General features: G+C 38.8%; 1 protein-coding gene and 1 long non-coding RNA gene across 7 annotated transcripts in view; one reads left to right on the forward strand and one right to left on the reverse strand.

The window, feature by feature from the left end:
- Window positions 1–27,606, reverse strand: part of LOC114505343 (constitutive coactivator of PPAR-gamma-like protein 2) — a 264,300-nt gene that overhangs the window by 92,113 nt on the left and 144,581 nt on the right. For 4 of the 6 annotated variants that reach the window (XM_028523235.2, XM_028523233.2, XM_028523236.2 and 1 more), the window contains exon 1: window positions 3,805–4,528. The exons of 1 other annotated variant lie outside the window; for it this stretch is intronic. In XM_028523235.2, coding sequence (XP_028379036.1) covers window positions 3,805–4,491 — 687 coding nt within the window. In that variant the 5' untranslated portion in view covers window positions 4,492–4,528. Of the gene's footprint in view, window positions 1–3,804; window positions 4,529–23,997; window positions 24,588–27,606 lie in introns of those variants that run through there. One more of the 6 variants, XM_036016501.1, reaches the window with a different exon arrangement.
- LOC118498439 lies at window positions 4,438–8,981 on the forward strand. The gene is made up of 2 exons (XR_004900928.1): window positions 4,438–4,540; window positions 8,753–8,981. It is a non-coding gene; the product is annotated as an uncharacterized LOC118498439 (long non-coding RNA).

The following is a 27,606-nucleotide window of genomic DNA, read 5'->3' on the forward strand; positions in this document are numbered from 1 at the left end:
GAGAAACCTCAATGTGTGGTGGTCTCTTGCATGCCCCCTACCGGGGACCTGGCCGGCACCCCAGGCATGTGCCCTCCCTGGGAATCAAACTGGCGACCCCCTGGTTCATAGGCTGGCACTCAATCCACTGAGCCACACTAGCCAGGGCTGACCTAGAATACATTAAAAAAAAAAAAAAGAAAGAAAGAAATGGTAGACATGCAGATCATTGAGTGACGAACTGTTATCTTCCAGATACTGGAACAATCCTCCAAAAAGGCAAGCCACAATAAGTTATTAACCAATACCTTCCAAATCTGTGCTATAAACCAGAAAGTTCTGTAAAACAACAACAACAAAATCATTGACCAGAACCAGAAGAGAGAACTTTAGTCACTGGTAATATCCACAGGTATTTTACATTTGCAATTTTGAAGCCACTCTTAAATCCATTACATTAAGAGCTACATCACACACTTTTAAAAGTTACTCTTACATTTCATTCTCTTAGGATCACAGACCTATTCATTCAGGGAACAAAATGTATTCTGCACCTAAAATATACAAGACACTATAAAGAATATGAAAGATGAGTTTGTTTATAATCTAGCATGAGGAATAAAATTTATTTATTCTCTGAATGGTGGTTCTTGGGACAGAAGAGGGCTGCTGGAACTATACTTTCCAAAATATTTTATTATGAAAAATTTCAAATATATGTCATAGTTAAAATAACTTTACATTGAACATGCAAATACTCAACCACCAAATTCTATTATTTTTACTATACTTGCCTTCTCACACATCCATTCATCCATCCATCTTATTTTTTGATGAATTATTGGGATTTAGAAAATGAGACTGTATGTTGACCCATGGACATGAACATGGTGTGGGGATTGCCTGAGGGCATAGCGGGTGCTGGGAAGATGGGGACAAAGGCAAGAAAATTGGTAAAACTGTAATAGCATAATCAATAAAATTTTTAAAAAGGCAAAAAAAAAAGAAAATGAGAGTATATGTGATGAATTTCAGTAGGCCACCTTAGGGTTGTTTCTCAAAATTTTTGATAGATGGAGCGCATCAACCTCAAATTTTGGAAACCACAAACCCATGTTCAGTGTTCAACTCTCCTGCCAACCCCCAATCAAAACCTATTCAGAGCTCACCATCTGTCATTTTAGGTCTCCACACCCTTGTGTACCATCTGAACTTTTTATTCTTCCTTGTACACTATCTGAGCACCCTTCAAAGCTCAGCATCAACCTGTGAAGCCACCCCCAGCTTTCACACCCTCACCCAGAATCAACCATGCCTCACATAAAGGCCCATAATTTACAATTAGCCCTTAGTATCTGCAGCTTTGTTTCCCGTCAGGCTCTTTTACTAAACTGACCTCCTTGAGGGCAGGGGTCCCCCTATTTACCTCTGAATCCTCAGCTACCAGCACAGTACCCTGCCTATATAGCAAGCACTCAATAAAAAAAATATAAATGAATAATCCAGACCTGTGTTTACCCAGGAGCCAGGGAAGATTTTTAGTCGAGTGTGGGAATGACCTAATCAAATTGGCACTTTACAAAGATTCCTTCTAGAGAGCACGGTGGTTAAGAGCAGGAGCTTTGGAGCCAGAATGCCTGGGCATGAATCCCAGCTCTGTCATTTATTGCTGGGTGACTCTAGGTAAGTTTCTAAACTTCCTGTGCCTCAGTTTCTTCATTTGGAAATGACTACTGCTTCACAGGTTATTACAAGGATCGAATGAGATAATTATTTTTGTCAAAACACATAAATTAGCACCTGGCATATAAGTGTTCCATCAATGTTAGGCAGTGTTGCCAGCAACCCAGTTAACAACGATAATGAGGTACAAAATCTTAGCAGGGGTGTCTAACCTTTTGGCATTTCTGGGCCTCACTGGAAAAAGAAGAGTTGTCTTGGGCCACACATTAAATACATTGCAACATGTAATCACAAAAAAAATCTCATCATGTTTTAGGTAAATTTACAATTTTGTGTTGGGCTGCATTTATAGCCATCCTGAGCTGCATGCAGCCCATAGGCCTCAGGTCGGACACCCCTGCCTTGGGTGGTAGCGGTGGAAAGAATGGCCACAAGCCCCAACTCCTGTGGCTCAGTGGATGGAGCGCCTGCCTGCAAACCAAAGGGTAGCCAGTTTGATTCCCACTCAGGGCATATGCCTGGGTTGCAGGCCAGGTCCCCAGTGGGGAGTGCACAAGAGGCAACCACACATTGGTTTATCACCCTCTCTTTCTACCTCCCTTCTCCCTCTCTAAAAATAAAACCAAGAAAAGAATGGCCATGAATGATCAATCTACTGAGAAGTGTTAAGTCAGGAAAGCAAGCAAATTGAGCATCTGTTACATATATTTTTTCTACTTTGTATATTTGACATAGTTCATTATTGGATTTTTCATTATTAAAAACACCTATAATTTACCAAGCGTAGGCACAGATTTGATGCTGGGCACAAAGGAGTCTAGTATGACTTAACTCTAGCTACAACTATGACCACTGCAAGCTTCTCTATGCAGGTCTTTCAGTCCCTCAGCTGCAAGGTTTTTCATCACTCCCTGCAGCACCATTTCTTTAGTTCATGGTGCCCACAATCCCTGTCCATGTTCTGCCTGTAAGCACATCCCCAAGAGCCTTGGGTTGTGAATGGGTTTGAGGTTTTGTCCTACCCAACCCTGCACTACTTTTCTTTTTCTTCTTCCTGCCCACCTCATTTACTTCTCAAGCCTTGCTATTCCCCACACGTAGGTACTTGAAACCTAAGAGCATGGGAAAGCAACAGAGAAATAGCTGCAGTGCCAAGAACTGGGGATGCTGCCAAGCTCTTCCCCAAGCTCCACATGCACTGACCAACTACATGTGGAGATTGGACTTAACTGCCCATGGGGCCTCACACTCTTAATAGTCCCTTTTGCTTCTGCTCTTTTTGTTTTTCCCACTTAAAGCAGCCTCCTCTCAAACCAGTGACCAATTCAAATTCAACCTATCCTTGAAGAGCTAGGTGAAGTCCAAGTTCTTCAAGGAAACCTCTCCTGACCATTTTAGCCCACAGATATCTCCTCCCAACACCACCCCCAAACAGGTACTATACTTACAATATGTACCATAAAGCATAATCACATACACACTTACACCATTAAGTAAATGTTTCGCATACATATATTTGATTTTCCAAGGGCAAGACCATGTCTCACAAGTTTTTTAAACCTCTTACTCTCGAGAGGCTAATACTTGTTGCAGTGACTGAATCAGTGGGATTTTTTGTGTTTAGGCTAAGGAAGGAGGAGGTAGAAGCATGTTGAAATGAAAAAAAAAGGTTGAAGGGACACATGGGTAAAAAAGCACTAGGTCAAAATGGTTAAAAATATTGTAGAAGAAAGGTGTTCAATTAACATCTGTTCAACGGATTTGCTGCAAGGTTAAACAAAGACATACAGAAGAGATGCCAACTGGAAAAAAAAAATGGAAAAAGGCATTTCAGCTTTAGGCAGAAGACAGCAAAAGAAATTCTTGTAAGACATTTCTTAGGGATATGGATAGGGCAACTGGGTAAGTACAAGGTAAAAGGCGTTATTGGGATGGCAGGGGTAGAGATGTGGTTAAATAGGTGAGAGAATAGGTAGGGGGTAAGCAGATGGATAAAATGATCGAGGGTCGTTAGGCAAATGGGTTAGCTGACTGGGCAGTAAGTGGGTAGATGGGAGGCAGACATGTAGGTGGGTAGTTAGGTGTTTAGTTGGGAGGGAATAGGTATGAGGCACATTATTTAAGATCCGGCCCCTCCCTCACCTTGACCCGGAAGCGGATGAGTGCTAGCCTCACGCAGTGGCTCAGGCAGGCCGGTGGCAGGAACCAGGCCCGTGGAGGAGGGGTGCCCTTGTTGCCCACGTGTCCCACGATCAGCTGCGCCGTCTGCCGCTCAGTCTGGCACCGACGGCCCCACTCAGCCAGCCGGTCCTTGCCCAGGCCCCCAGGGAACATGACCACCAGCTCCAGGCCGTCGCCGCCGGAACAAGCACAAGCCTGGCATAGCGCTGACAAATAGCCCAGCATGGCGTTCCACTGGCCGCCACACACCCAATCAGTCTGGTAGCCGCCATAAAGCCGCGGCAGCGCCGAGCCCGCATCTACCAGCACCCGGGCCCCGGGAATCTGTGGGGGTGGCGGCGGCGGGTGCAGGCCGGAATGCCCCTGGCCGAGATGATGGAAGTGGTGAGCGGGGTGATGGTGCCGAGCCGGCCCCGCGCCCCCGGAGTAGGCACCCAAAGCAGCGGGTGGGAGCGGCGGTTGCAGGGGAGCGGAGCCCCTGGTGACGCGTGGAGCCCCGGGCGCTAGGGCTGCTGTAGGTGGTAGCTGGCGATGCTGGAACTGCTGCTGCTGGCGCGACACCGTGCGCGCGAGTTTGAGAAGATCCACGGGCACCACGGCTCCGGGACAGCGCTTCTCCAGGAACTCTTGGAAGCCCTGGACGCCCATGCTTCTTCGGCAAGCAGAGGAGACAGCGGCTGCGCGAGCTGGCTAGGCGGTAATCTGGGCGCGAAGCTGGGGGCGGGCGCGTGCGCACTCTGCAGGGGGCGAAGGGGCGGGAAAAGGATTCCGGAGAGGAGGAGTAATCGAATTAGGGAGTGAGGGCGGGGTGGGGAAAAGACCACAGATTGGATTTGTGTAGAGAGGAGGGATGAAGCCAACCGGATTTAGGAGAGACTGGGAGGAAAAAAGCATTAACGGGCTCTAGTCTCTTTTTTTCCCCCTCTCCCGCCGCTCTTCACCGTTTCGCAAATGGTGAAGCCTCTTCCTTCCACCCCGGAAGCCATGTTGCCTAGTCTTGGTGGTACACACTTGGATGAAGTAGGGGTGGGGGGGGGGCGGGGAAGAGGCGAGGCGGAGCAGAGAGGCATTCTGGGAGTTGTAGTATTCTCTCCAGCCCTAGGATACAGTCGGGTAACAAGATTACCACCCCTGCCAGCCATTGAGCTCACAGGGTCACAAGTGGTGGGGCGTGACAATATGTGTTTAGGATTTGAACTTCAATTCCTGGCATCCACTGAGTTGCTTCTGGCCATTTACTGCCTCCCAGGAAAAGGGGTTTAAGGGGAAAGGAGTGATGCATCATGGGAAAGGAAGTGAAGTGAATTAAGTCAATTCTGCTAAAGTATACCAAAATTCTCCAGGAGGTGGAATTTTCACTTCAAGGGGAAAATAATATATGTAACTTTTAGTAAATGAGAATTAAGGACAGTTGTGGAACATAAAAATAATAACCACCATTTCTGTAGCGATCCACTTAACTTTTAGCTACTGTAATTCTTTAAAGAAGGGTTGTTGGCTCCAATTAATGAATGGTGAAACTTACATTATTTATTTGCCCAAGGCAATGCAGAGAACAAGTGAAATTTAATATCCCTTGTCCTCAGGATCTCTTTGGTCAGGGAGATAAGCACTAACACAAATTAAACTGCAAGTTGTACCTTTCTGGTATTCAGTGAGTTATAGTGTCCTACAGTTAAGACCTCTGTTTTTACAACTCATTATGAATCAATCTGTCAGGGAGGTCTAGCAAAATAACCACAAGGACTCCGATTACAGGCTTACAGAATCCATATTTTGAAAAATATATTTTCAGCATGTTCCTCAGTTGATTCCAGTTTAGCACCAGTCTTCTGACTGACTTTTAGGGCCTACTCTTTCATCAGAAGAAGGGTAGAAAAAATATTTTCTGTGACAGTGAGTAGTGGCCAAAGCAGCTTGGAACTTAATGGAAGGTGGGAGATAGTGGCAGGCAGAGTTAGAACCCAAGAGTGCAGAACCCAAGAGTAGTCAAAAAGGATGAAGTCTGAGAATAGTTTAATAGGATGCAAAAGCTTAAAAAGCTTCAAACTCCATAAAGGCGTTTATCATAAAAGAATAGTGGAGATAGAACAAATTAGATTGACAAAGAATAAGTACATGGTGAAGCACTGCATTTAGGTAACTCTTTTGAAAACCAGCAGTGGAAGGAGAGATCAGTGGCTGGAAGGGATGGAGAAGGGAAGGAATAAAAGTTTTGTAGTATAATGGACACCTACAGTCCTTCTTTTCTGGGAATTGACCCTCCTCGGATTTACAGAGTCACATTAAAACCTGAAATGTTCTTATAGCCATGGCTGATTGTGCCAAAGGTAGACAAATAAGCTAAACTGGCTTGATCAGAATCTCATTCCCTAAAAATTTGGAATTGGACCAGAGAGATCTGTTCCTCTGAGTGTAAAACTTGGAAGCTGTCACTAATCAATTTTCCCACCAGAGAGACATAAGTAACAGATGTTGGTCTGTAGAAAAAGAAAAAAAAAATGTAGACTCCAAAGCAGACACTAGAGATAGGGGGACTTCACTGTGTTTAAGTCCAGGTTCCAGATCATTCCTGAGTCCTTCTTATCCTTGATTTCCCTGAGGCAGCCCCACATCCTTACTATTACTAGTTTTCTTTAAGATAGCTCAGTTAGAAAGTACTTATAACAAAAAATGTTCATTCATAAACTAGTACCCAGAAATAGTGTGTCGCAAATTTGAGACCCTCAAATATGGACCTGGCAGAGACTGGAGATCTTTCACATGAGTTCATGAAAAGTTGGCATTTTGTTATCTGGTAGTAAAGCAGTTCCTTATTGTTCTTGGGACTCAAAACATAGCAGCCCTTCTGCCTGTATTAAGGGATACCCTGTTGCTGAGGGTCAGACAGTCATGGACTTTGCTGACTTACAGTAGAACTGTTACCTAAAATGTTTCACTGATTTAAAAAAAAAAAACTGGCACAGGCAATTGGAATGAGGTTATCTGTATAAGCTGTCCTTGTTCTTCAACTTCCCCAAATGTGATAATGTCACACTCTGTAAGTGCAGTTAGCTGGAGTGCAAGTAGGTGAGGGTAAGTGTAATGTTCTCAGAGAGATCAGAGAAGAGAGGCTTCACAGCCTTGAACTCAGCCTGCTATTTGCTGCCCAAGCTCTGAACTGCAGGTGTGAGCAGAATGCCAGAGAAAATGAGCCAAGCTTTTAGGTAGAGTGCTAAGAAATACAAGCTGCAACAGCATGAGCCAGGTTATTCCCTTTAGCAGATCTGAAGACTCAAAGAACATAACTTGACAAGATTCTTGGCACTTGTGATTAGCATTCTGAATCCCCTGAAATGAAATATATAAGCAATCAAATGTTTTGAGGAAGTTGTAGCACTAGAAAATCATATCTGGTAAATAGGGATCAGGAGCTAGAACAGTGATTCTCTCTCAACCAGTATATCAGGATCACCTATAAACTACTCAGGCCTCTCCCCAGGCCTCCAGAATCAGAAACTCTGAGGGTGCGGGCCAGCAATCTGTGGTTTAGTGTCAAAGACAAACAAAGCTGGACAGTAGTTAAAGCAATGAAGACAGATTTTATCCAGTCATGACCGACATTAAGGGAAAGAGCTGAGCTCCATTCCCATTTGTGCAGGGGTGGTTGGGCCTTTTATTTTATTGTTATTTTTAAAATCCTCACCCGAGGATATGCTTATTGATTTTAAAGAGAGAGGAAGAGGGGGAGAAATACCAAAGTGAGAGAGAAACATAGATCAGTTACCTCCTATATGCTCCTTGACGGGAGATCAAACCCATAACCTAGGTATGTGCCCTGACCAAAAATCAAACCCACAACCTTTTGGTGTGTGGGAGATGATCTAACCAACTGAACCATCTGGCCAGGGTATGACTGGGCGTTTTAAAGGAGGGAGAGGAGCAAGCAGGGTTTCAGTAGAGTCGGGGAAGTGAAAAATTACAAAGAGTCGGTCAGTGTAAGTGCAGTTAGGCCAGCTGTGTCTGCTAGCTGTCAGTTACTGAAGTTAGGAGTCTATCCTCCCAAGAGACTAGGAGATAGAGACACAGGGGCGGGCTTCTTGATGACTGCATTTCAAGGGAAAGGTCCTTCGGAGAAACATGTCTACATCATAAAGGGACAGGGGAAGAAGTCACAGTTGTAATCCTCTTTTAGTAAAAGCTCAAGGCAAGGGAGGTCAGGGTCTATGTCAAGTGTCTGCTAGAACAAAAGGTACCTAAATTCTTTTGACAGCCTTGAAATTTTCCAGATGGGAACTCTGCCTTAGGCTGCTAAATGCCACGTGACAATTGAGTCAAGTCTCTTAGTGCAGGTGTTTGACCGAAGTGTTTGTGTTGAGTTTTTGCAGGTCTCACTAGCCCTCCTGGTAGTTCTAAAGCACTCTCAAGTTTGAGAATCACCGCTTTTCTAGAGTGTACCCTGGCCCAAGTGCAGACTAGTTAATCAAGAAGGTGCATCAATAAGTTGACTCCCATACATTTTTCTATACCTGTGATGTAGTTCTTTTGTTCCTACCCAGATGGAAATGATGCATACTTAGACCTGGTGGCTGATAATGGTGTGCCCCTCTCTTTTTCTAAAAGAGAATTTTTATCATGATTAATTATTTCTCTGTTGAATATTAGGTCTATTGGTGGCAGTTAAGTTTATCAAAGGTTTAGGGTCAAGAAGAGCCACATTTAGATTGTCACTGAATTAGATGAAGAAGGGGTATGTCTATGCCATGCCGTTGCTTCTGGATTCGGTAGTTGCATGTGGTGGGCAGTTGCCTGTGGGTTATATTAGGTGTGGGCATTTTTGGAATTGTAGATAAGGAGGAAATGGCATATGTGTTTATGGGCTCTAAAGAGGAGGACTATAGGTAAACATATATTATTTTGTCTTCCCCAGAAACCCTGTTCTACAACCTTCTCTACTTTATCCTCATGGTTGCAGCAGGAACCGTCCTTTATGTGCCTTTCCAGAGAATCTTGGATTGAGCTAGAGACGAGATGAAAAATTTTGGCTACATTCAAGCACCTGATTTACTTGTTCCTAAAGTCCACCTGCATTATCCCTGATTTTTGTGAGACATCGCCATTTTTATAATAAATTTGTCTTTTGCTTAAGCTTGTTAAAATTGGGTTCCTATTACTTACAAACAAGAATCTTAACACATATACTACAGGAGAAACTTTATGCTTGACATAGATCCTAGAGAGGATAGAACAGGTTAAAGCCCTGAAAGCAGAAGTGTATAGTACATGTCACAGGACAGTGGTTAAGTGTGTACTTTGGAACCAAGATCTGTGTTCCAATACCAGTTTAACTTTTTATTAGCTATATAACTTTAACAAGTTACTTAACCTCTTGATCCCTTACTGTGTCTGTGAAATAGGGACTCATTATTTAACAGATTTATTTGGTCCCTACTACATGCAAGGAATAAAGATAGGTACTGGGAGAGAGGAGTTTTCTTCTTAAATTGAATGTATTGGGGTGGCATTGGTTAATAAGACAGTCAGGGAGCTTAGAAGGGAGATGGTAATGATACTTACCTCCGAAGCCTGTGAAGATTAAATGATGTAATAAAGTGCTTGGCAGAACTGGCACAGTCAGCAACTAATAAATGTTACTTGTTATCATGAAGGATGGAGAGAAGCATAGAGAGGTTTCATGGAGAGTTCACTTTTGACTATCTTCTTTTTTTTAAGTATTTTATTTATTTACTTTTTATAGAAAGAGAAAGGTAGGGAGAAAGAGAGGGAGAGAAACACTGATGTCTTAGAGATTCAACTCTGGGTTGCCTCTCACACATGCCCCCAAATGGGGACCTGGCCTGCAACCCAGGCATGTGCCCTGACTGGAATCAAATTGCTGACCTCTTGGTTTGGAGGCCAGTGCTCAATCCACTGAGCCATACCAGCCAGCACTGACCTATCTTCTGAAATCTTCCACCTAAGTGGTAACTAGCTATTCAGTTTCTGCAAGGGGTCCACTTAGCTTTCTTTATTCCTCAAATCCTTGGGGTATGTTTGAGAGGCTATAAGCTCATGGTTATAGAAAATAATTAATTAGAAGGTCTATTGAGACTGCCATATTGCTTGAGTTTCTTTTTTTAAATTTACTTGATTGCATGACATTGGTTAATAAAACTCTGAAGGTTTCATGTGTACAATTCTGTAATATGTCATCTGTATATTGTACTGTGTGTTCAAGTGCTTCAGTTTCTTAAACCTGCGACTGGCTAATTGAGTGTATCACCTGAAAGTGTGCCTTTTGTCAAAGACAGACCTGGTGAGTATAATTATACAAGTTGTAATGATGAAAATTAAACACAGTTTTAAAATATTTCATTAGTTAATTTTTTTGAACAGCAAGACACTATTTTAGAACTAAATTGTTGTTTTTAGTCCAAGCAGAATCCAGATGTTTTGGGCAGGTGGGCAGGAGATGAGTAGCAGGGAGAGATGAGCTAGTCACTTATGTCCTCCAACTGTGTCTTGAGCTGCTGGTTCTGTAGGGTTTTCATGGAGAGTGAGAAATATTTTAAACTTTTAAAAATTTCTTTGATTGCTTCAGCAATGTTCTAGGTTTAACATTGAATAAAAATCACCATATTAATATTCTAAATAATAAAACAGTAATGAAAACCTTTTTACTTGTAATACTTTTTATAAAGTATTATGTAAATTCAGTGTTATTAAGATTCCAACACTTTACTGGTCTGAGAAGGAAATATAGTCTGTCTCTACCTGCTCTTTCCTATTACTTTTTTTCACTAGAAAAATAAACATTTGTCCACAAAAAAAAAGAGGGAGGGCATTTTATTAGTAAAAGAAAGAAAGGCAGTGGCTCTTAATCATAGTTCCACCTGGGGAACTTCTATTTTTTTTTCTTTTTTTTTAGCTGAATTTATTGGGATGATGTGGGTTAATAACATTATATAGGTTTCAGATGTACAATTCTATAATACTTCACCTATGTATTGTATTATGTGTTCACCACTCCAAGTCAAAGTCTTTTGTGGTTCCACATAAATTTTTGGAATCTTTGTTTTTTTTTCATTGAATTTATTGGGGTGATACTGGTTAACAAAATTATAAAGATTTCAGGTATACAATTCTACAACACATCATCTGTATTGTGTGTTCACTACCCCAAGTCAAGTCTCTATCCATCACCATTTATTCACCCCTCTCATCTCCCCCACACCCCAGCAATCACCACACTGTTATCCATATCAATCACTTCTTTCTCTCTTTTTTTTTCAAAGAAAGGACACTTTTAAAATTTATTGCTTTTAGAAAGAGGGAGGGAGGGGGAGAGAGAGAGAGACAAACAAACAAACAAACAAATAGTGATCTGCTCTTCCACCCATTTATGCATTCTTAGGTTGCTTCAGGAGCCAAATCATGCCAGGGCCCTGTGGGTCATGGTTAGAGCTTGGATATGGTTCTAGGGAAACAAACCGCTGAAAGGTTTGAAGCAAGGAAGTAATATGAGCTGATTTATGTTTTCAGAAGATTACTTGTGCTGTTCTCTGGAGAATGGGTTGGATGAAAGTGTGGAAGTGGGGAAACAGTTATTCCTATTTCATGGTTGAGGAAACGAATACACAGAGGCTGATTTGTCCATGGTCATAGAGTATGGGATACAGCAGTGGTTCTAACCTAGGCTTTCTGATTCTGAGCCTGTGTTCTGACTTGGTGCTTCTCAGACTTTAATACATGAATCACCAGAAGATCTTATTAAAACACAGATTGATTCCTCAGGCCTGGGTAGGACCTGAGATTCTGCATTTTTATTTTTTAATTTTTCTTCTGGTCTCTGGTTTTAATTACCAATGTAACAAAATACAGGGGCAACAAAAATATGTGAAATACAACCATAATCTATAGGATGAACAATCCAGCTTCTTTAACAAATAAATTGCAAGGAAAAAAATAAAGATTGAGGAGATACTTATAAATTATAAGAATTTAAGAGACACATCAATCAGTTGCAAAGAATGGAACTTATTAGATTCTAATTTGAACAAAAACTACAGAAGAATTTATGAGACAAAAATGTGAACACTCACTGGACATTTGATTATGGTAAGGAATGACTATTTCTTGATCTGATAATAATAGTATTGTGGCTACGTGGTTTTTAAAAAAGTGTTATTAAATTTACTGGGGTGACATTGCTTAATAAAATTATAGGTTTCAGGGGTAAATTCTATATATTGTCCAAGTCAAGTCTCCTTTTATCACCATTTAGCCCCCCTCTACCCTCTTCTACCTATCCACCCCTTTTCCCTCTACTAATCACAATACTGTTGTTCTATGATTTTTTTGTTTTGTTTTGTTTTGTTTTTTTGCTTAATACTTTCGTCTTTTTCACCCAGCTCCTCTATACCCTCTCCTGTGACAGCTGTCAGTCTGTTCCCTGTATCTACAAGTCTGCTATATTTTTTGTTAGTTTATTTTGTTCATTAGATTCCACATGTAAGTAAAATCATTTAGTATTTGTCTTTCACTGTCTGGTTTATTTCACTTAATATAATAGTCTCCAGGTCCACCCATGCTGTCACGAAAGGTAAGATTTCCTTCTCTTTTACAGCTGAGTAGTATTCCATTGTGTAAATGTACCACAGCTTTTTTTTTTATCCCCTCATCTACTGATGGGCACTTGAACTGCTTCCAAATCTTGGCTATTGTAAATAACACTGCAGTGATCATACAGGTGCGTATATTCTTTACTGTTTTGGGTTCCTTCAGATATATTCCCAGAAGTAGAGTCACTATGTAATAAAGCAGTTCCATTTTTAATTTTTTGAGGTATCTCCATACTGCTTTCCACAGTACCTGCACCAGTCTGCATTCCCACCAACAGTGCACGTGGGGTTCCCTTTTCTCCACATCCTCACCAACACTTGTTGTTTATTTATTGATGCTAACCATTTTGACAGGAGTGAAATGATATCTCATTGTGGTTTTAATTTGCACTTCTCTGATTATTAGTGATTGACTATCTTTTCATGTCTAATGGTCATCTGTATGTCCTCTTTGGAGAAGTGTCTATTCAGGTCGTTTGCCCATTTTTTAATTGTATTGTTTTGGGGGATTTTTTGATGTTGAGTTTTATACGTTCTTTATAAATTTTGGATATTAATCCCTTATCAGATGTATCATTGTTGGCATATATGTTCTCCCATTCAATGGGTTTTCTTTTCATTTTGTTAATGGTTTCCTTTGCTGTGTAAAACCTTTTAATTTTATATAGTCCCATCTGTTTATTTTTTCTTTTGTTTCCATTGCCTGAAGTGATATATCAGGAAACATATTGCTATGAGAAATGTCCAAGACATTACTGCTTGTGTTTTCTTCTAGGCTTTTTATGGTTTCGAGTCTAACATTTAAGTATTTAATCCATTTGAGTTTATTCTTGTGTATGGTATAAGAAAGTATTCTACTTTCATTTTTTACATGTATCTGTCCAATTTTCCCAACACCATCCATTGAATAAACCTTCTTTACCCCTTTGTATGTTCTTGCCTCCTTTCTCAAATATTGGCCATAAAAGTGTGGGTTTATCTCTGGGATCTCTATTCTGTTCACTGATCTATGTCTGTTTTTATGTCAGTACCATGTGGTTTTGATTACTATGGCTTTGTAGTATAGTTTGATATCAGGTAGTGAATTCCTCCAAGTTCTTCTTTCCCAACATTGCTGTGACTATTCAGAGTCTTCCATATACATTTTCATATATTCCATATATGGAAAATGTATATTCCATATACATTTTTGGAATATTTTAGTTCTGTGAAATATGCTGTTGGTACATTGAAAGGAATTGCATTGAATACAGATTGCTTTGGGTAGTGTGGACATTTTAATGTTAATTTTTCTATCTATGAACATGACACGTGCTTCCACTTATTAGTATCTTCCTCCATTTTTTTCTTCAGTGTCATAATTTTCCAAGTAAAGGTCTTTTATATCCTTGGTTAAACTTATTCCCAGGTATTTTATTTTTTTATGTAGAAATAAATATTTTTTATTCAGTTACTAATACATGTGGGTATATGATTAAAGTGAATCAACTGGTGTGCTATGTGGCTTTTTATAGATCACGATATCCACTCCATAGATGTATTTTTGTGTCTGATATATTCTATACGCATTAAACACTTTAACAAGAAAAATTATTTTCCTTTAATGAAATAAGTGGCCTTTTGTACTCACTGATGTCTTCTACCTCGTCACTCTGTTTCTTCTTCCTCCAGTGTCATTGCTAATAGCTTTTTAATGGATCCTACTACAAAGTACTTTCACATTTAGAGATATAAATATTCCTAGGTATTTTACTTATTTATTTTTAAAATTTTTTTAAGTTTTTAAAAAAATTTTTTAAAGATTTTATTTATTTATTTTTAGAGAGGGAAGGGAGAGAGAGAGAGAAACATCAATGTGCAGTTGCTGGGGGTTATGGCCTGCAACCCAGGCATGTACCCTGGCTGGGGATCGAACCTGGGACACTTTGGTTCCCAGCCCGTGCTCCATCCACTGAGCTACGCCAGCCAGGGTTATTTTTAAATTTTTATTTATTTTTAGAGAGAGGGGAAGAGAGGGAGAGAGAGAAACATCAATGTGTGCTTGCCTCTCATGCACCCCCCCACTGGGGACCTGGCCTGCAACCCAAGCATGTGCCCTGACTGGGAATACAACCGGCAACCCTTTGGTTCGAAAGCCACTACTGAATCCACTGAGCCACACCAGCCAGGGTTATTTTTGATGCAATGGTAAATGGGATTGTTTTCTTAGTTTCCCTTTCTCATAGTTCATTATTGGTATAGAAAAATGTAATCAATTTATGGGCATTTATTTTGTATCCTGATACTTTCCTGAATTCATTTATCAGTTCTTGCAGTTTTTTTGGTGGAATCATTACAGTTCTTTATATACAGTATCACATTTTCTGCAAATATTGAGTTTTCTTCTTTCCAATTTGGATGCCTTTTATTGTGGCTAGGACTTCCAGTACTATGTTGAGTAAAAGTGGTGAAGGCAGGCTTCCCTGTCTTGATCCCAATCTTAAGAGAAAATGATTTTAGTTCTTGTCCATTGAGTATGATGTTGCCTGGGGGTTTGTCATATATGTTCTCTCTATTCCCACTTTGCTGAGTTGTGTTTTTTTTTTTTTATCATAAATGGGTACTGGATTTTATCAAATGCTTTTTCTGCATCTCTTGATATGATCACGTGATTTTTATCCTTCATTTTTAAATTCTGAATGATTTTTTTTTTTTTTAGAGAAAGGAGGAAACATCAATGTGAGAGACACATCAATCTGTTGCCTCTTACACACCCATTCAAGGACGTGGCCTGAAACCTAGGCATGTGCCCTGCTTGACCAGAAATCGAACCTGACCTTTTGGTTTGCTAGACAACACCCATCCCGCTGAGCCACACCAGTCAAAGCAATCCTTCATATTTTTTAATGTGGTGTATCAGACTTAATGATTTGTGGATATTATACCAACCTTGCATCTCCAGAATCCCACTTGATCATGGAGAATGATCTTTCTTATATTGCTAGATTTAGTTGCTAATACTTTGTTGAAGATTTCAGCATCTATGTTCATAGGATACTGGCCTATAATTTCCTTTTTTGTAGTGTCTATTGGTTTGGAATTAGGATAATGGCTGCCTCAGAAATGAGTTTGGGAGTCTTCCTTCCTCTGAATTTTTTTAATAATTTGAGGAGGATGGGTGTTAATTTTTTAAATCTTTGGTAAAATTCACCTGTGAAGCCCATGTTGGGTTTTTTTGCTTGTTGGGGGGTCCTTTGATTACTGTTTTCACTTCATTGTAATTAGTCTGTTCAGATTTTGATTTTTCATTATTTATGTTTAAAGATTTATTTATTTTTAGACAGAGGGGAAGGGAGGTAGAAAGAGAGGGGGAGAAACAATGTGTGGTTCCTGTCATGTACCCCAAGCCGGGGACCTGCCCCATAACCCAGGCATGTGCTCTGACTGGGAATTGAACCAGCAACCCTCTGGTTCACAGACCCTACTCAATCCAGAGCCACACCAGCCAGGGCTGCTTTCTGATTTTTCTTTCTTTTTTTTAAAGATTTTATTTATTTATTTTTAGAGAGGGAAGGGAAGGAGAAAAAGAGAGAGAGAGAAACATCAATGTGTGGTTGCTGGGGGCTGTGGGCCTGCAACCCAGGCATGTGACCTGACTGGGAATCGAACCTGCGATGCTTTGGTTTGCAGCCCGCGCTCAATCCAGAGCCATGCCAGCCAGGGCTCTGATTTTTCTTGATTCAATTTTGGAAGATTGTGTATTTCTAGGAATTTACCCATTTCTTCCAGATTGTCCAACTTGTTGCATATAGTTGTAATATTTTCTAACAATCCTTTATATTTCTGTGGTGTCAGTTGTACTTCTCTTTTATGTTTAATTGTGTGCTTTCTTTTCTTGATGATTCTGTTTACAAGTTTGTCAATCTTTGTAACCTTTCAAGGAACCAGCTTAAAACAATACTGATTATAGTGGTGGGACCCATACAGTAATTTACTTTATTTTAAATTGTGGTCAAGTATAGGCAACCTAAAATCTATCACTTGAACCTTTTAAAACAGTTCAGTAGTGTTAAGCATATTCACATTTTTGTGCAAACCAGGACCCCGTTTTTTTATAATAGCTTCCAGGTGATTTTCATATGCAATCAGGGTTGAGAACCTGTGAGCTAGAATGGGGGAATGGGAAACCTTACAAATATTGGTTAAATTCCCGAGCCTGTTTCTTCATTTGGAACATTTATGTGAGCTAGTCCTTTCCAAGTCTTTATCTGTGTATCTCAAGGTTCTGATCCTGTTTGAACCATCATCTAAGCTGTACTTCATTTCTATCTTCATTCCTGCCATGAGACCCACCTTCTTTTCCCCTGCTACTATTACTTCAGCAACTTCTAAACTGCTTAGTCAGACTTAATTCTGCCATCTCATTCTTTTATTAGTGCTGCTCATTATGATGGCACCTTTTAAAAGATTTGTATGTTATCACCTCTGAACCTCACTTTATTACATCATCTTGCATCTCCTAATCTCTTCCACCAACAGACCTCACCTCGACTCACAGGTTGGGCTTAGTTGTGACTTGTTTACAACTATTTTCTTTTAAAATAGTGATATGTGTGGTCCCTTCAGCAGTCATTACTACTATCTGACCAAGCCTACATGCCAAGTGCTAAGCTCTTTATATGCTTTTCCACTTAGTCTTCAAACACTCCCCTGATGCAGTTCTCCTTTTTACAGATAAGGAAATTGAAGATGATAAGTTAAAGCAATTTTTTCAGAAGTTCATAAAGCTAGAATACAAATCCAGGTCTGCTGGATTCCCAAATGCATCTATATTAACTATAATAAGAATCAGGGCCCATTTCCAAACCAGCCTGATTCCCAAGCGCAAATTAGTGTCAAAGTCACCAAAGATTCTTATTAATAAGCACAATCAGCAAATTAGGGACGGGGTTGCTGCCTTTAGCTGTCTCATATAATACAACCTTATTGTACAATGAGAAAATGGAGTTTTTAAGAGGTCTGAGAATCAAAGCCCATGATTGTTCTCCTAACTACCTTGGTCCTCAATAAGATAGAAAGCCTGAGACACCGGCCTAATAAATGAAGACAATCATTTTAAAACATTAAGAATTCCTACCTAATCTTGAATATTTCTGGTAGGCTTCTTACTCTTCCTCATGGCTGTTTGTATAAATACATGCATAATTTTTCTACCTAAACTATCAAAGTAACAAGTGATCTGACCGTATTTGATAGAGTCCGAAGTCACAGTAGTTGTGGTGAATGAGCTGTGGGAGGGAGATACCCAGATGTACTTTTCTCTAAAGGTGAACGATAGTAACTGTCAATATGACAGGAAATTAAACTCCTTAATAAGTTTGTGCAGAGGGTACATTTTGAATCCTCTCTTGTACCACAAACATATACTTCTATTCCTGAAATTATGAAAAAGTACTAGATGTTACCTCATGTAAGATATGTAAAGAGTATATACTAATTCCAATAATATGAAAACATATTATATATCTATATCTATCTATCTATAATTTGTATTATTTTCATGCAGTACATCTGAGAGTATGGCAGAGGAATTTTTCCATGAGCTTTGGAGTCAGACCTGGATTGGATCCAGGCTTCACCACTTATTAGTTGTGTTACTCTGGTAACTTCTTTAATCTCTCTTGATCCTAAAATTTTCTCTGAAAAGTGTGGATAGTAACAGACATAGCTTAGAGAATTGTTTTATGAAATAAATATCACTGGTAGAAGCCTAGCGAACACATAAGCACCTCAGTAAATCAGAGTGACTCTGACAATTATCACTCATTGACCAAGTATGGAAAAGAACTCAAAATGTGTTGGGGCTACAAATTGAGAGTAACACAGCTTGGTTAGTTTGTTCAGCAAGCATTAAAATATAAGACTAAATTTTTAAAATCTGCTATATTACAGTTGGTAAATGAATCAATTTAAGTCAAAATGAGGGCAGAGTGACTATGACAGCATTTTAACAAGATGACATACTCATTTTATCACAGCCTTTATTTTTCTGTTTCAAAACAAAATTTCCAGGGAACAAAACAAAATACTTAACAATGGTTGGGTACAAATGAAATAAAAATCACAGTTTCAAAGAACCAAAATAAGACAACCGCATAAGGCAGATCACTTGATTTAAACCCCCCCCCAAAAAAAACCCAAGAAAGAAAAAAGTTAACGCCAAGGATTAAAATTAACAACATTCTATATAATGCTACATTCCCCAATTAAGAGAGTTCACATATACAACTAAATGTTCACTGTAGAGAAGTGACTGAAATTCTGCATACTTCATAGTAAACTATGCATGAAAGTCTATTAATTGCATAAACTTCCTGAGTGGCTCCCATGCTGTACTAGGTCTACATGCTTAATATTCATATCAAACAAAGCTTTATGTGATTGAGCATGACAGACCTTGAACAACTGCACTTTCTGATCAGTCACTATTTCTGCTGAGGGTATGTTCTGGACCACAAATCTCAATCGGAAACCTTATGATGAAAAACAAATGCAACTTGAGAAAAAAAAACTGGAAGGATGACAAGCACACATTTAGGAGTTTATTTTACACTGGCACATTTTTTTTTTTCTCAAGAGCCCAGTTTCCCTCTTCCCTTCTTGCTTGACTTTCAGCCTTTTTATTTTTATTCTTAATGAAAAGAAAACCTTCTAGCCCTGGCCTCTGTTGGTTGGAGCATCGTCCTGCACACAAAGTTTGCAGATTTGATTCCTGGTCAGGGGACCTATAGGAGGCCGCCAATCAATGTCTGTCTCTGTCCCTGTCTCTCATTTTCCCCCTTCCACTCTCTAATTTCATGAGCCATATCCTCTGGTGATGATTAAAAAAAACAGAAGTGGTGGTATTGCCCAGAGTCCAGAAGCTGGGATCATACATTATGAGATCACAGGAGGAAGGTTTTTGAGCCCAGAGCCATGAAAGAGATGTCACCTGAGTGAGAGAGAGAGAGAGAGAGAGGAGAGAGAGAGAGGCGAGGAGAGAGAGAGGAGAGAGAGAGAGAGAGTAGAGAGAGAGAGAGAGAGAGAGAGAGAGGAGGAAGAAACACCTTTCTCTTCTTCCTTGGTTTTTAAAAAAATAATAAAAGAAAAAAAAAACTTCCATAATGGAAGCTGTTTAGTTGATATACTCTTTATAGCCATCTCAGTTAAAATAACTTCACTGAAAACCTAGGTTCACTATCAAGATGACCATGTTTGGTTCATTCTTACAATACAACTGTTTCCAGGGTGATTATGATGCAGTTTGGCCCATAACTTGCATGTCTTATAGACAGGGAAGAAAAAAAGTGTCATACTTTTCAGCTTCAGAGGAGTTTAGCAAGTTTGACTGTCACTATTTTACAGTCTGTATTGTTTAAAAAAACTCAATCCCAGGAAATTACATTGACCAAATCATTGGCCTTTCTACACCACCCTCCTTTTCTGTTCATCTCTAAAACAAGGGGATGGGGTGGAAAACAAGTCCCTAGTAAACTGTAGAATGAAATAGTAACAATGTATTCTACAAAATGACCTGCATATTACTTCAAATATCTCAAGTTTTTCTGATCCAAAAAGATTTAAAAACTAACTCCCAAACTGATGGCAACTATATCTCAAGAGTGTACTTCTGCATGAAGCCTAAAATACAGTATTCACTACCATTAAATGTGCTGTAGTGTTACACACAGTAAACATGTTAAACAAGGAACATGTGGTTTACAAACATTTGCTGAGTGTTTTGGTGGGGGGGGAGGAATGTATCATTTTCATTACTCAGAAAGAGCAAAGAAGAAAATCAATGCCTCCACTAAACTTTAGAGAATGGATAAACTGAAGGCATACAGCTATTTTAAGGTAACAAAAATCACTGCAAATATCTAGGCAGTATGGCTGATATGCTAAATGACAGGCTATTGCTGTAGCATTTGTCAAACTATTTCACTGTGGTAGTTAAAACAATTTCAACCCATAGCCCTTTAGGCCACACAGATAAGAAATGCATCTTTAGTAAAAGATGCCAGAGTTACAGGCACTGGACTGTCTAATTTAGGTATTTTTAAACATTTATTTTACAACTAATTCCTACAACTAAGTTCTATATTGCCCCCAGCTGGGTTTATTCTCTGCTCTCCATCCCCAAATTCCTAAAGCTATTTCACAGAGGCATGTGGCTCTCATCCCTTAAACACATCGGTGGCAGAGTGATGGCCCCCTCATCTCAAACTTATGGTTAATACTGGGACAAGGAGGCAGGACAGGTTTCTAGCCTGTAAGAATACTGAGAATCAAGGCAAAAAAAAAACAAAACAAAAAACAAGTTTCACAGGCAGTGTTTACTTGTGCACCCTAAAACAGCACTAAAACGAGGTAGAAACAAAAGTAACTGGACTGGAACTAACTCTGGGGTTCTAAAATGATACATTCCATCATAGTGGACACTCAACACATTCTTCAACTCAATCTAAAATTCGCAGTGGAAAAGTGCCTTTTAAACTTTCACAGATAGTTTTGCTGTCAAGCCATTAGAGTTCATGCTCAGTATAAATTTGTAAGAAAAGGATGAAAAACTGAATGGATAGTTTTTATATTATAGCAAATTACCTTAAATAGAGATTCAGGACTGCTACAATACACACAGTGTAATTTCATTCGATTTATACCACTACTGGTTTCATGTTCTTATGCTGTTACACCCAACTACACACAATCAGGCAGCAGCAGGTATTTCATGATGAATGCTCACATTACCACATATGGAGATACAGTACTATTCATCAGACTTGCAGCTTTGAGAAGTAAACATGGTGGTTGGACATACAGACCCCCCCACAAATAAACTTATAAGCAGGAGGCTTAATACAACCTTTTTCTCTTCTATAAGAAGGAAAATGAAAATGACAGTTTGTATTTTTTTTTGAGGGGGAGGAATGGGTAGAAGGCCCTTGTTATACAGTAGGTTCTTTGTTAAGAAAGAAGGGAATTTCTGAGCTTTACCCCGAGACTAATTATTTCTTGGTTGGAAAAGTTACCTCAGCAAGGAGCAATGCACTATTACATGATTTAGCAAAAGTTATGAAATAATGCAAATCCCTAGATAGAAACTAGCCAATATTTACAGTCAAAATGACTATAGCTGAATCAAAACATTTAAGTAATGAGAAAAATAAATAAAAACCCACAGTGATGTGAATACACTGTTTTCTATTTCTGCACAAACTCCAGTTTTTTTCTGTATTTTTAAACTACACACATTACATATACATAATGTATATAACATATATGTTCCCAACTACTGCAGTCAGCATGGAGACAGCAGTACATTATTTAGCAACTTCGAACTTTAGACTACTTTCTTTCCAGCAAAAAATCTGAAAAGATTTACTTATTAAGGCACTGCAAAAGTCTGCAGGCAAACGAAGGATGAATTATACATAAAACAGGTGATGCAAAATGTGGGACATGTGATATAGAGCAGTCATTAAAAAAACACTCCGTGCATGTCATACATGGAGCTTTTCTCATCTTGGGGGGTACGCTGTCTAAAAGGATTGTGACTACAGAAGAAGGGATCTTAAAACTGCAGCCATTTTCACTTTATAGGTTATAAGTCTCCAATTTAATCACACAAAGCCAACTCTTATAATGAAACGAGCAGTTTTAAAGAATTAACAAGTTTTAGGCACATTGTTTTTTATACATGGTAAATAAACACTGGAATGCAAGCATTTGCCATTACACTAATGTCCTAAAATTACTTCAACTTGCAAAACCAATACTGTAGAAGAAATTTTAAGAATCTGTACATAAGATTTAGAAAGACTATCCAAACTGAGTGTTTTAGGAAAAGAAACTTGGCTCTTACAAACAGCAGTTCTCAAAATGCTGCCCTACATGCCCCAAATGATAGTGACGAATCTTTATGATGTTGAGTGTGAACTTCAGGTACGTAAGTATAAGACACTGTTTTTTGAAAAAGGGTACTGAATATCTCAAAGTAAAACTGTGAAGAAAGAAAGAGGAAAGACAGAAAGAAAAAGAAAAGAAAAAAAGAAAAAGAAAAGAAAAGAAAAAAGAAAAGAAAGAAAGAAAGAAAGAAAGAAAAGAAAGAAAAGAAAGAAAAAAAAGAAAGAAGAGAAAGAAAGAAAGAAGAAAGAAAGAAAAAGAAAGAAAGAAAGAAGAAAAAGAAAAAGAAAGAACGAACACCTACTAAATTTTCTTCATTACCTGGCAAGCTGATGGGGTAAAATTTTTAGTAGAATATGGAAGAAAATCCGTTAACAGAAATGTTGGGTAATAATTTAGAATGTGTACCAGTAGTCAGAACTTGTTATTAAGGGAAATGAGTGCTAGAAACGACCTTGAAATCATCAGAGGGAAAAGTATTTTAAATATGTATATGTAGTGGTTGATAAATATCACTTAAGAATTCTACTTGGGTTTCACAGACTGAGCATTAAGTAACTCTGTGAACAGCCTTTTAAGATCATTATAGTTAACCTTCTTGAAAACTGAAAGTGTTTATTTTGACATTGCCTCCCCTCCTCCTACAACTGGATAAAACCCAGTAAAGTGCAACTTGACAGTGATATCTCTCTCAGATTCTAAAGAGGGTGCTAAAATCATCTAAGATCTAAAAATAAGATGCTATAGATACTAACTAGAAATTATAACAACTAAAAAATGGTAATAAAAAATCAAAAAGGTAAGGGCAACTTAAATAGTATACTTCAAGGGTCTACTATTTCACTGCAGGACAGTGTATACCCCACATCTCTTAGAACCCTGTAAAGCCAGTGTTTCATGTTTAAATCTTAAAACCTACAAAACCTACTGTGTCAAGTAAATTTCACTTGGAAGAATGGGTCAATAGAGGTGTAACTTGAATCCTCTTTGTTAGGGGATTCAAGTGTTTGGGGACAAAGATTCCCCACAAATGAGATCCTTTTCAGCTTCAATATATCCCTTGCAAAGAATGCAAGCCAAACCAATGCCTCTCAGATGCTCAAAAACAATGTAGTGTGCACAGATAAACAAGGAGATAGCTGCTTTGAATTACTAACAAAATCCTAAAAACAGCTACAGTATTTGCAGAATCAAGGAACTGTTACAGTTCTGTTTTTTCCTTTCTTTCCGCCTCACCTAAAACGAAGCTTCACTACTACAGCTGTGACGGACGGGAAGAAAAATCACATTTAAAAGGGGCTTGTGTTCTATATATTGGTTGACAAAGTTATTCTAATTTTATATACCAAAATGTTCCTGCAGCATTACCCTGCCTTCTATGAAAGGTAAACCTAAGATAATAATGTTAAGAATCCTGTAAGACTCCAGCTGTTGGATGGTCACACTTCGTCCGCATTTGGGGGAATATCAATTTAAATAGTTTTTTTTTTAATACATTTTAAAGAAAAGCATCATCCAGCTGCAGACAGCAGCAGTAAAAAAATGGAAGCTTTTCAGCAATCATGGAAAGGTCCTGAAATTGGTAATGCTCAAGCCGAGCTTATTTTAAGCATTCTCAACAGTATTTTTAAAAAAATCAAGTATCAAAAAGGATAGGACTTGAAGTGAAAAAACATTTCTGTGTGCAGTGTTCTATGTACAAACTGCACAGTTCTACAGAATGATGAGCTGTATCAAATACTACATTGGAACAACAACAACAACAAAAAATACAGTGGAAAGTAAACTCAAATGATGGAAAATATGGCAGAACCCAAGAAGAGGAGTGTAATATCTTAGATGTCCCAAAATATTTCTGAAAAATAAATCTCCCTGTTCTTCATCATCTACTATTCACTTGGGACCAGGAGGGATGGTGGATGGCTTCTGCACTGATGAAGCTGGAAACGCCTGCAAACTCATCCCCAGCTGGAACGGTCCCCCAGATTGGGTAGAATCACTAAAGGCTGTTGTGGTGCTCCTGAAATTCCTACCCACTGTACTGGATACCCTGCCCCCCCCACAGCATTATACTGACAAACAGGGGGCATTCTGTATGACGACAATGGCCCAGGAAACGAAGAGAGTGGGAGTCCTTGCGGCAAGGAGGTTGGACAGCTCCACGGATTTGGACAGAGAAGAAATCCATGTTGGTGTGTAGCCCAGAGTAGATGGAATATTCTAATGAAAACAAAAATAAAAAACAAAAGATCAGTTTATTTGGCAGATGCTTTTATCCATCTATATTCCTTCCTATTCTTTTTGGCTAACTACTCCATCATTACTATGAGTGACTACCATTTTTGCAGCACCATTCTGTGTGCTAAGCATAGTTACATACCTCATCCATTTCATCTTCATAACTGCCCTGTATGGTAGGCATTTTCAGATGAGGAAACAGAAGCTTTACACCTAACAAACACTGTGCAAATTAATAGGTAAGGATTTGAACACAGTTCCAGCTAACTCCAAGGCCCCTGCTTAAAAAAATTTCTGTTCATTTAGTGTCTCCTTTCCTCAGTCTAGCACTACTTTTCTATTTCCTTCTGCATTCTCTTATTCGACACCACAGACAACAGCCCATCTTATTGCAGTACATAATTTTTTGGAGACAGAGCCTGAAATAATGTGGCATGGGGAAGAGCCTGGCATATAGTAGGTGCTTAATAAATGTTACCACCCTACCCTCTTCTACTTGCTATCTCAAATAATTCTGACATTTCTGTTATATTTTTGGAAATTTACACTCAAGACAATTATGTTTTGGCAGTATTGAAAAAATATATTCCTGACTGACTCTTTTTATCATATTGTATTGTAATTATGAATATGTATACTAAATCTTATGTCTATGGGAATAATAAATCTAATGGAAGTAAGTAATTCTCACTCAAAGGAAAACTTGGTATCAGCCCCAATGCTTAGTTCTTCTAGATTGAATGATCAAGCTAAAACCTGTTCAACTAAACTTTCAAACTAAAGTTAGGGTACTTGAATTGAGCTTGAATCAAGAATAAATGACAATGATCTCTTGAGGTTAAAAAAAAACACATTTATTTACATTTCAGCAATCCCTTCTTCATATCAGTGTTTTTTTTTTTTTTTTCTGTTCAAGTAAAATTAATTTAGCCCTGGCTGCGGTGGCTCAGTGAACTGAGCGCCGGCCTGCAAACCAAAAGGTTGCTATTTGATTCCCAGTAGAGGGCACATGCCTAGGTTGTGTGCCAAGTTCTCCAGCTGGGAGCGAGCAAGAGGCAGCTGATTGATGTTTCTCTCCTTCCCTTTCTCCTTCCCTTCCCCTCTCTCTGAAGATAAATAATAAAATATTTTAAAAATTAAATTTAATACTTCTGATTCAAAACAGCACATGTAGGATGATTGCATTTTTAGAAATGTATTTCCATGTATCCATATACAGACACAGAAGATACCTGAAATGATGTTCATTTAAAGTCAATGACAAATTATTTCTGGGTGATGGGATTTAAAGGCATTATTTTAAAAGTTGTACTTTTCTGCACTGATTAAACTCTATAACAAACATTATTTTACAAATAATAACAATGTGACTTTTATTTTTTAAAAGACTGAATTGGAGATGACCTATTATACTTAACTTCTCTTGGCTATTTCAAAAGCATCTCAGATACAAATGACCAAACTCAAACATGTGATCGTTCCTCTACCAAAACACACTGCCTGTTCATGCTCTCCATTTTGGTGATTGGTATGGTAGAATGACAGACACCTCCCCTCTGCCATACCTTCATTCCAGCACTAAATATGGTCCATTTTTATCTCTTAAACATTTCTTGGAATCTGTTCACTTCTTTCTATCTCAACTTCTCTTTATCTGAACTACTGTGACTAAATCTTAATTGTTCTACCAACATCTACTCTTACCCCCAATATCCTTGTTTCATGCTTTAAGTCAGAGTGATCTTTTCCAAAAGCAAATCTGATCATGTCAACCCTAAGATTTCAATGTCTATCCATATTCCTCAAAATAAAGACAAAATTCCTTATCATTATAGTTTTTAAACCCCTACCTACCTCCTTAGATTGACTGTGCACCAATTCCTCTCTGCTCTCTTTCACTTAAACCAAACTGGCCTACTTTCAGTCCCTTCATGCTCCCTTTCCCCATACAGTACTTTTGCATATGCTGTCCTTTCTGCTTGGAATCATATTCCCTCCTCCTTTCACCCAGTTAACACCTACTCATCCTTAAGATCTCTGCTCAGCTATCACTTTTTCAGGGAAGCTTTCCTTGACTTCCCTTTACTAGGTCAAATGTCCCTTACTATATCTCTGTGTAGTCCTTATTACAATGGCAATTTTATATTTATTTATACAACAAGTCTATTCACATCTAACTGTCCCACCAGAGTATAAGTTCCATGAGAATAAGTTCCAGAGTATAAGTTCTTGCTCAGTAACTCAGTGCCTAGCAGAGAGCCTGGCACATAGTAAAGGATCTCACACATACTTGTGACAACATTTTGAAAGTAAGGCTACAGAACAGGAACATGCAAGAACATCCGATAGTGAGATGGGCTCTCCACACAAAAGCTGAAGCAACTGAATCTAAAAATAGTTACCATATATGGTACTATCATGTGCTATGTATTTTACAGGTGTTACAGCAACCCTGCAAGGCAGGTAGGTATTATCCTTGATCTAAAAACATGAAAACTGAGGCACAAATGACTTGTCTAAAGTCACACAACTAGTAAATGACTGAGCTGACACCAGAACCTAAGTCTGTTTAAAGACCTTCACCAACTTCCTTCTTACTCCATTTTCTACTGATTCTTCCTTCAAATATTCCGCATTACACTGCAATTAACCACCTTCGTACTACCAGTCAACAAAAGCCTCCATTCACAAAGTACTGAGATGTCTGAATGGCATCACAAATGTATTTATGCCTTGTATTTGCCTCTAAAGGCTTCCAATTTTCACAATGGTGATACTATCTGTGTATAAATAGGTGCCAGGAGTAAGATAAACATACAGAGTCCCCAAAAGCATATACTCTGCTCAACAGTTTGAGAAATCTAGGCATTTGAAAATTTTTATTCAATGTCAACACTAAATGTATTTTCAGAATTTCTTTACCAAACTATATGTAATGACTATATATACACACATACATATATACAGACATAACACACAAACACACGTGTATCGTTTTTAA

This window comes from Phyllostomus discolor, chromosome X (genome assembly GCF_004126475.2).
Source record: "Phyllostomus discolor isolate MPI-MPIP mPhyDis1 chromosome X, mPhyDis1.pri.v3, whole genome shotgun sequence".
NCBI classification, from domain to species: domain Eukaryota; kingdom Metazoa; phylum Chordata; class Mammalia; order Chiroptera; family Phyllostomidae; genus Phyllostomus; species Phyllostomus discolor.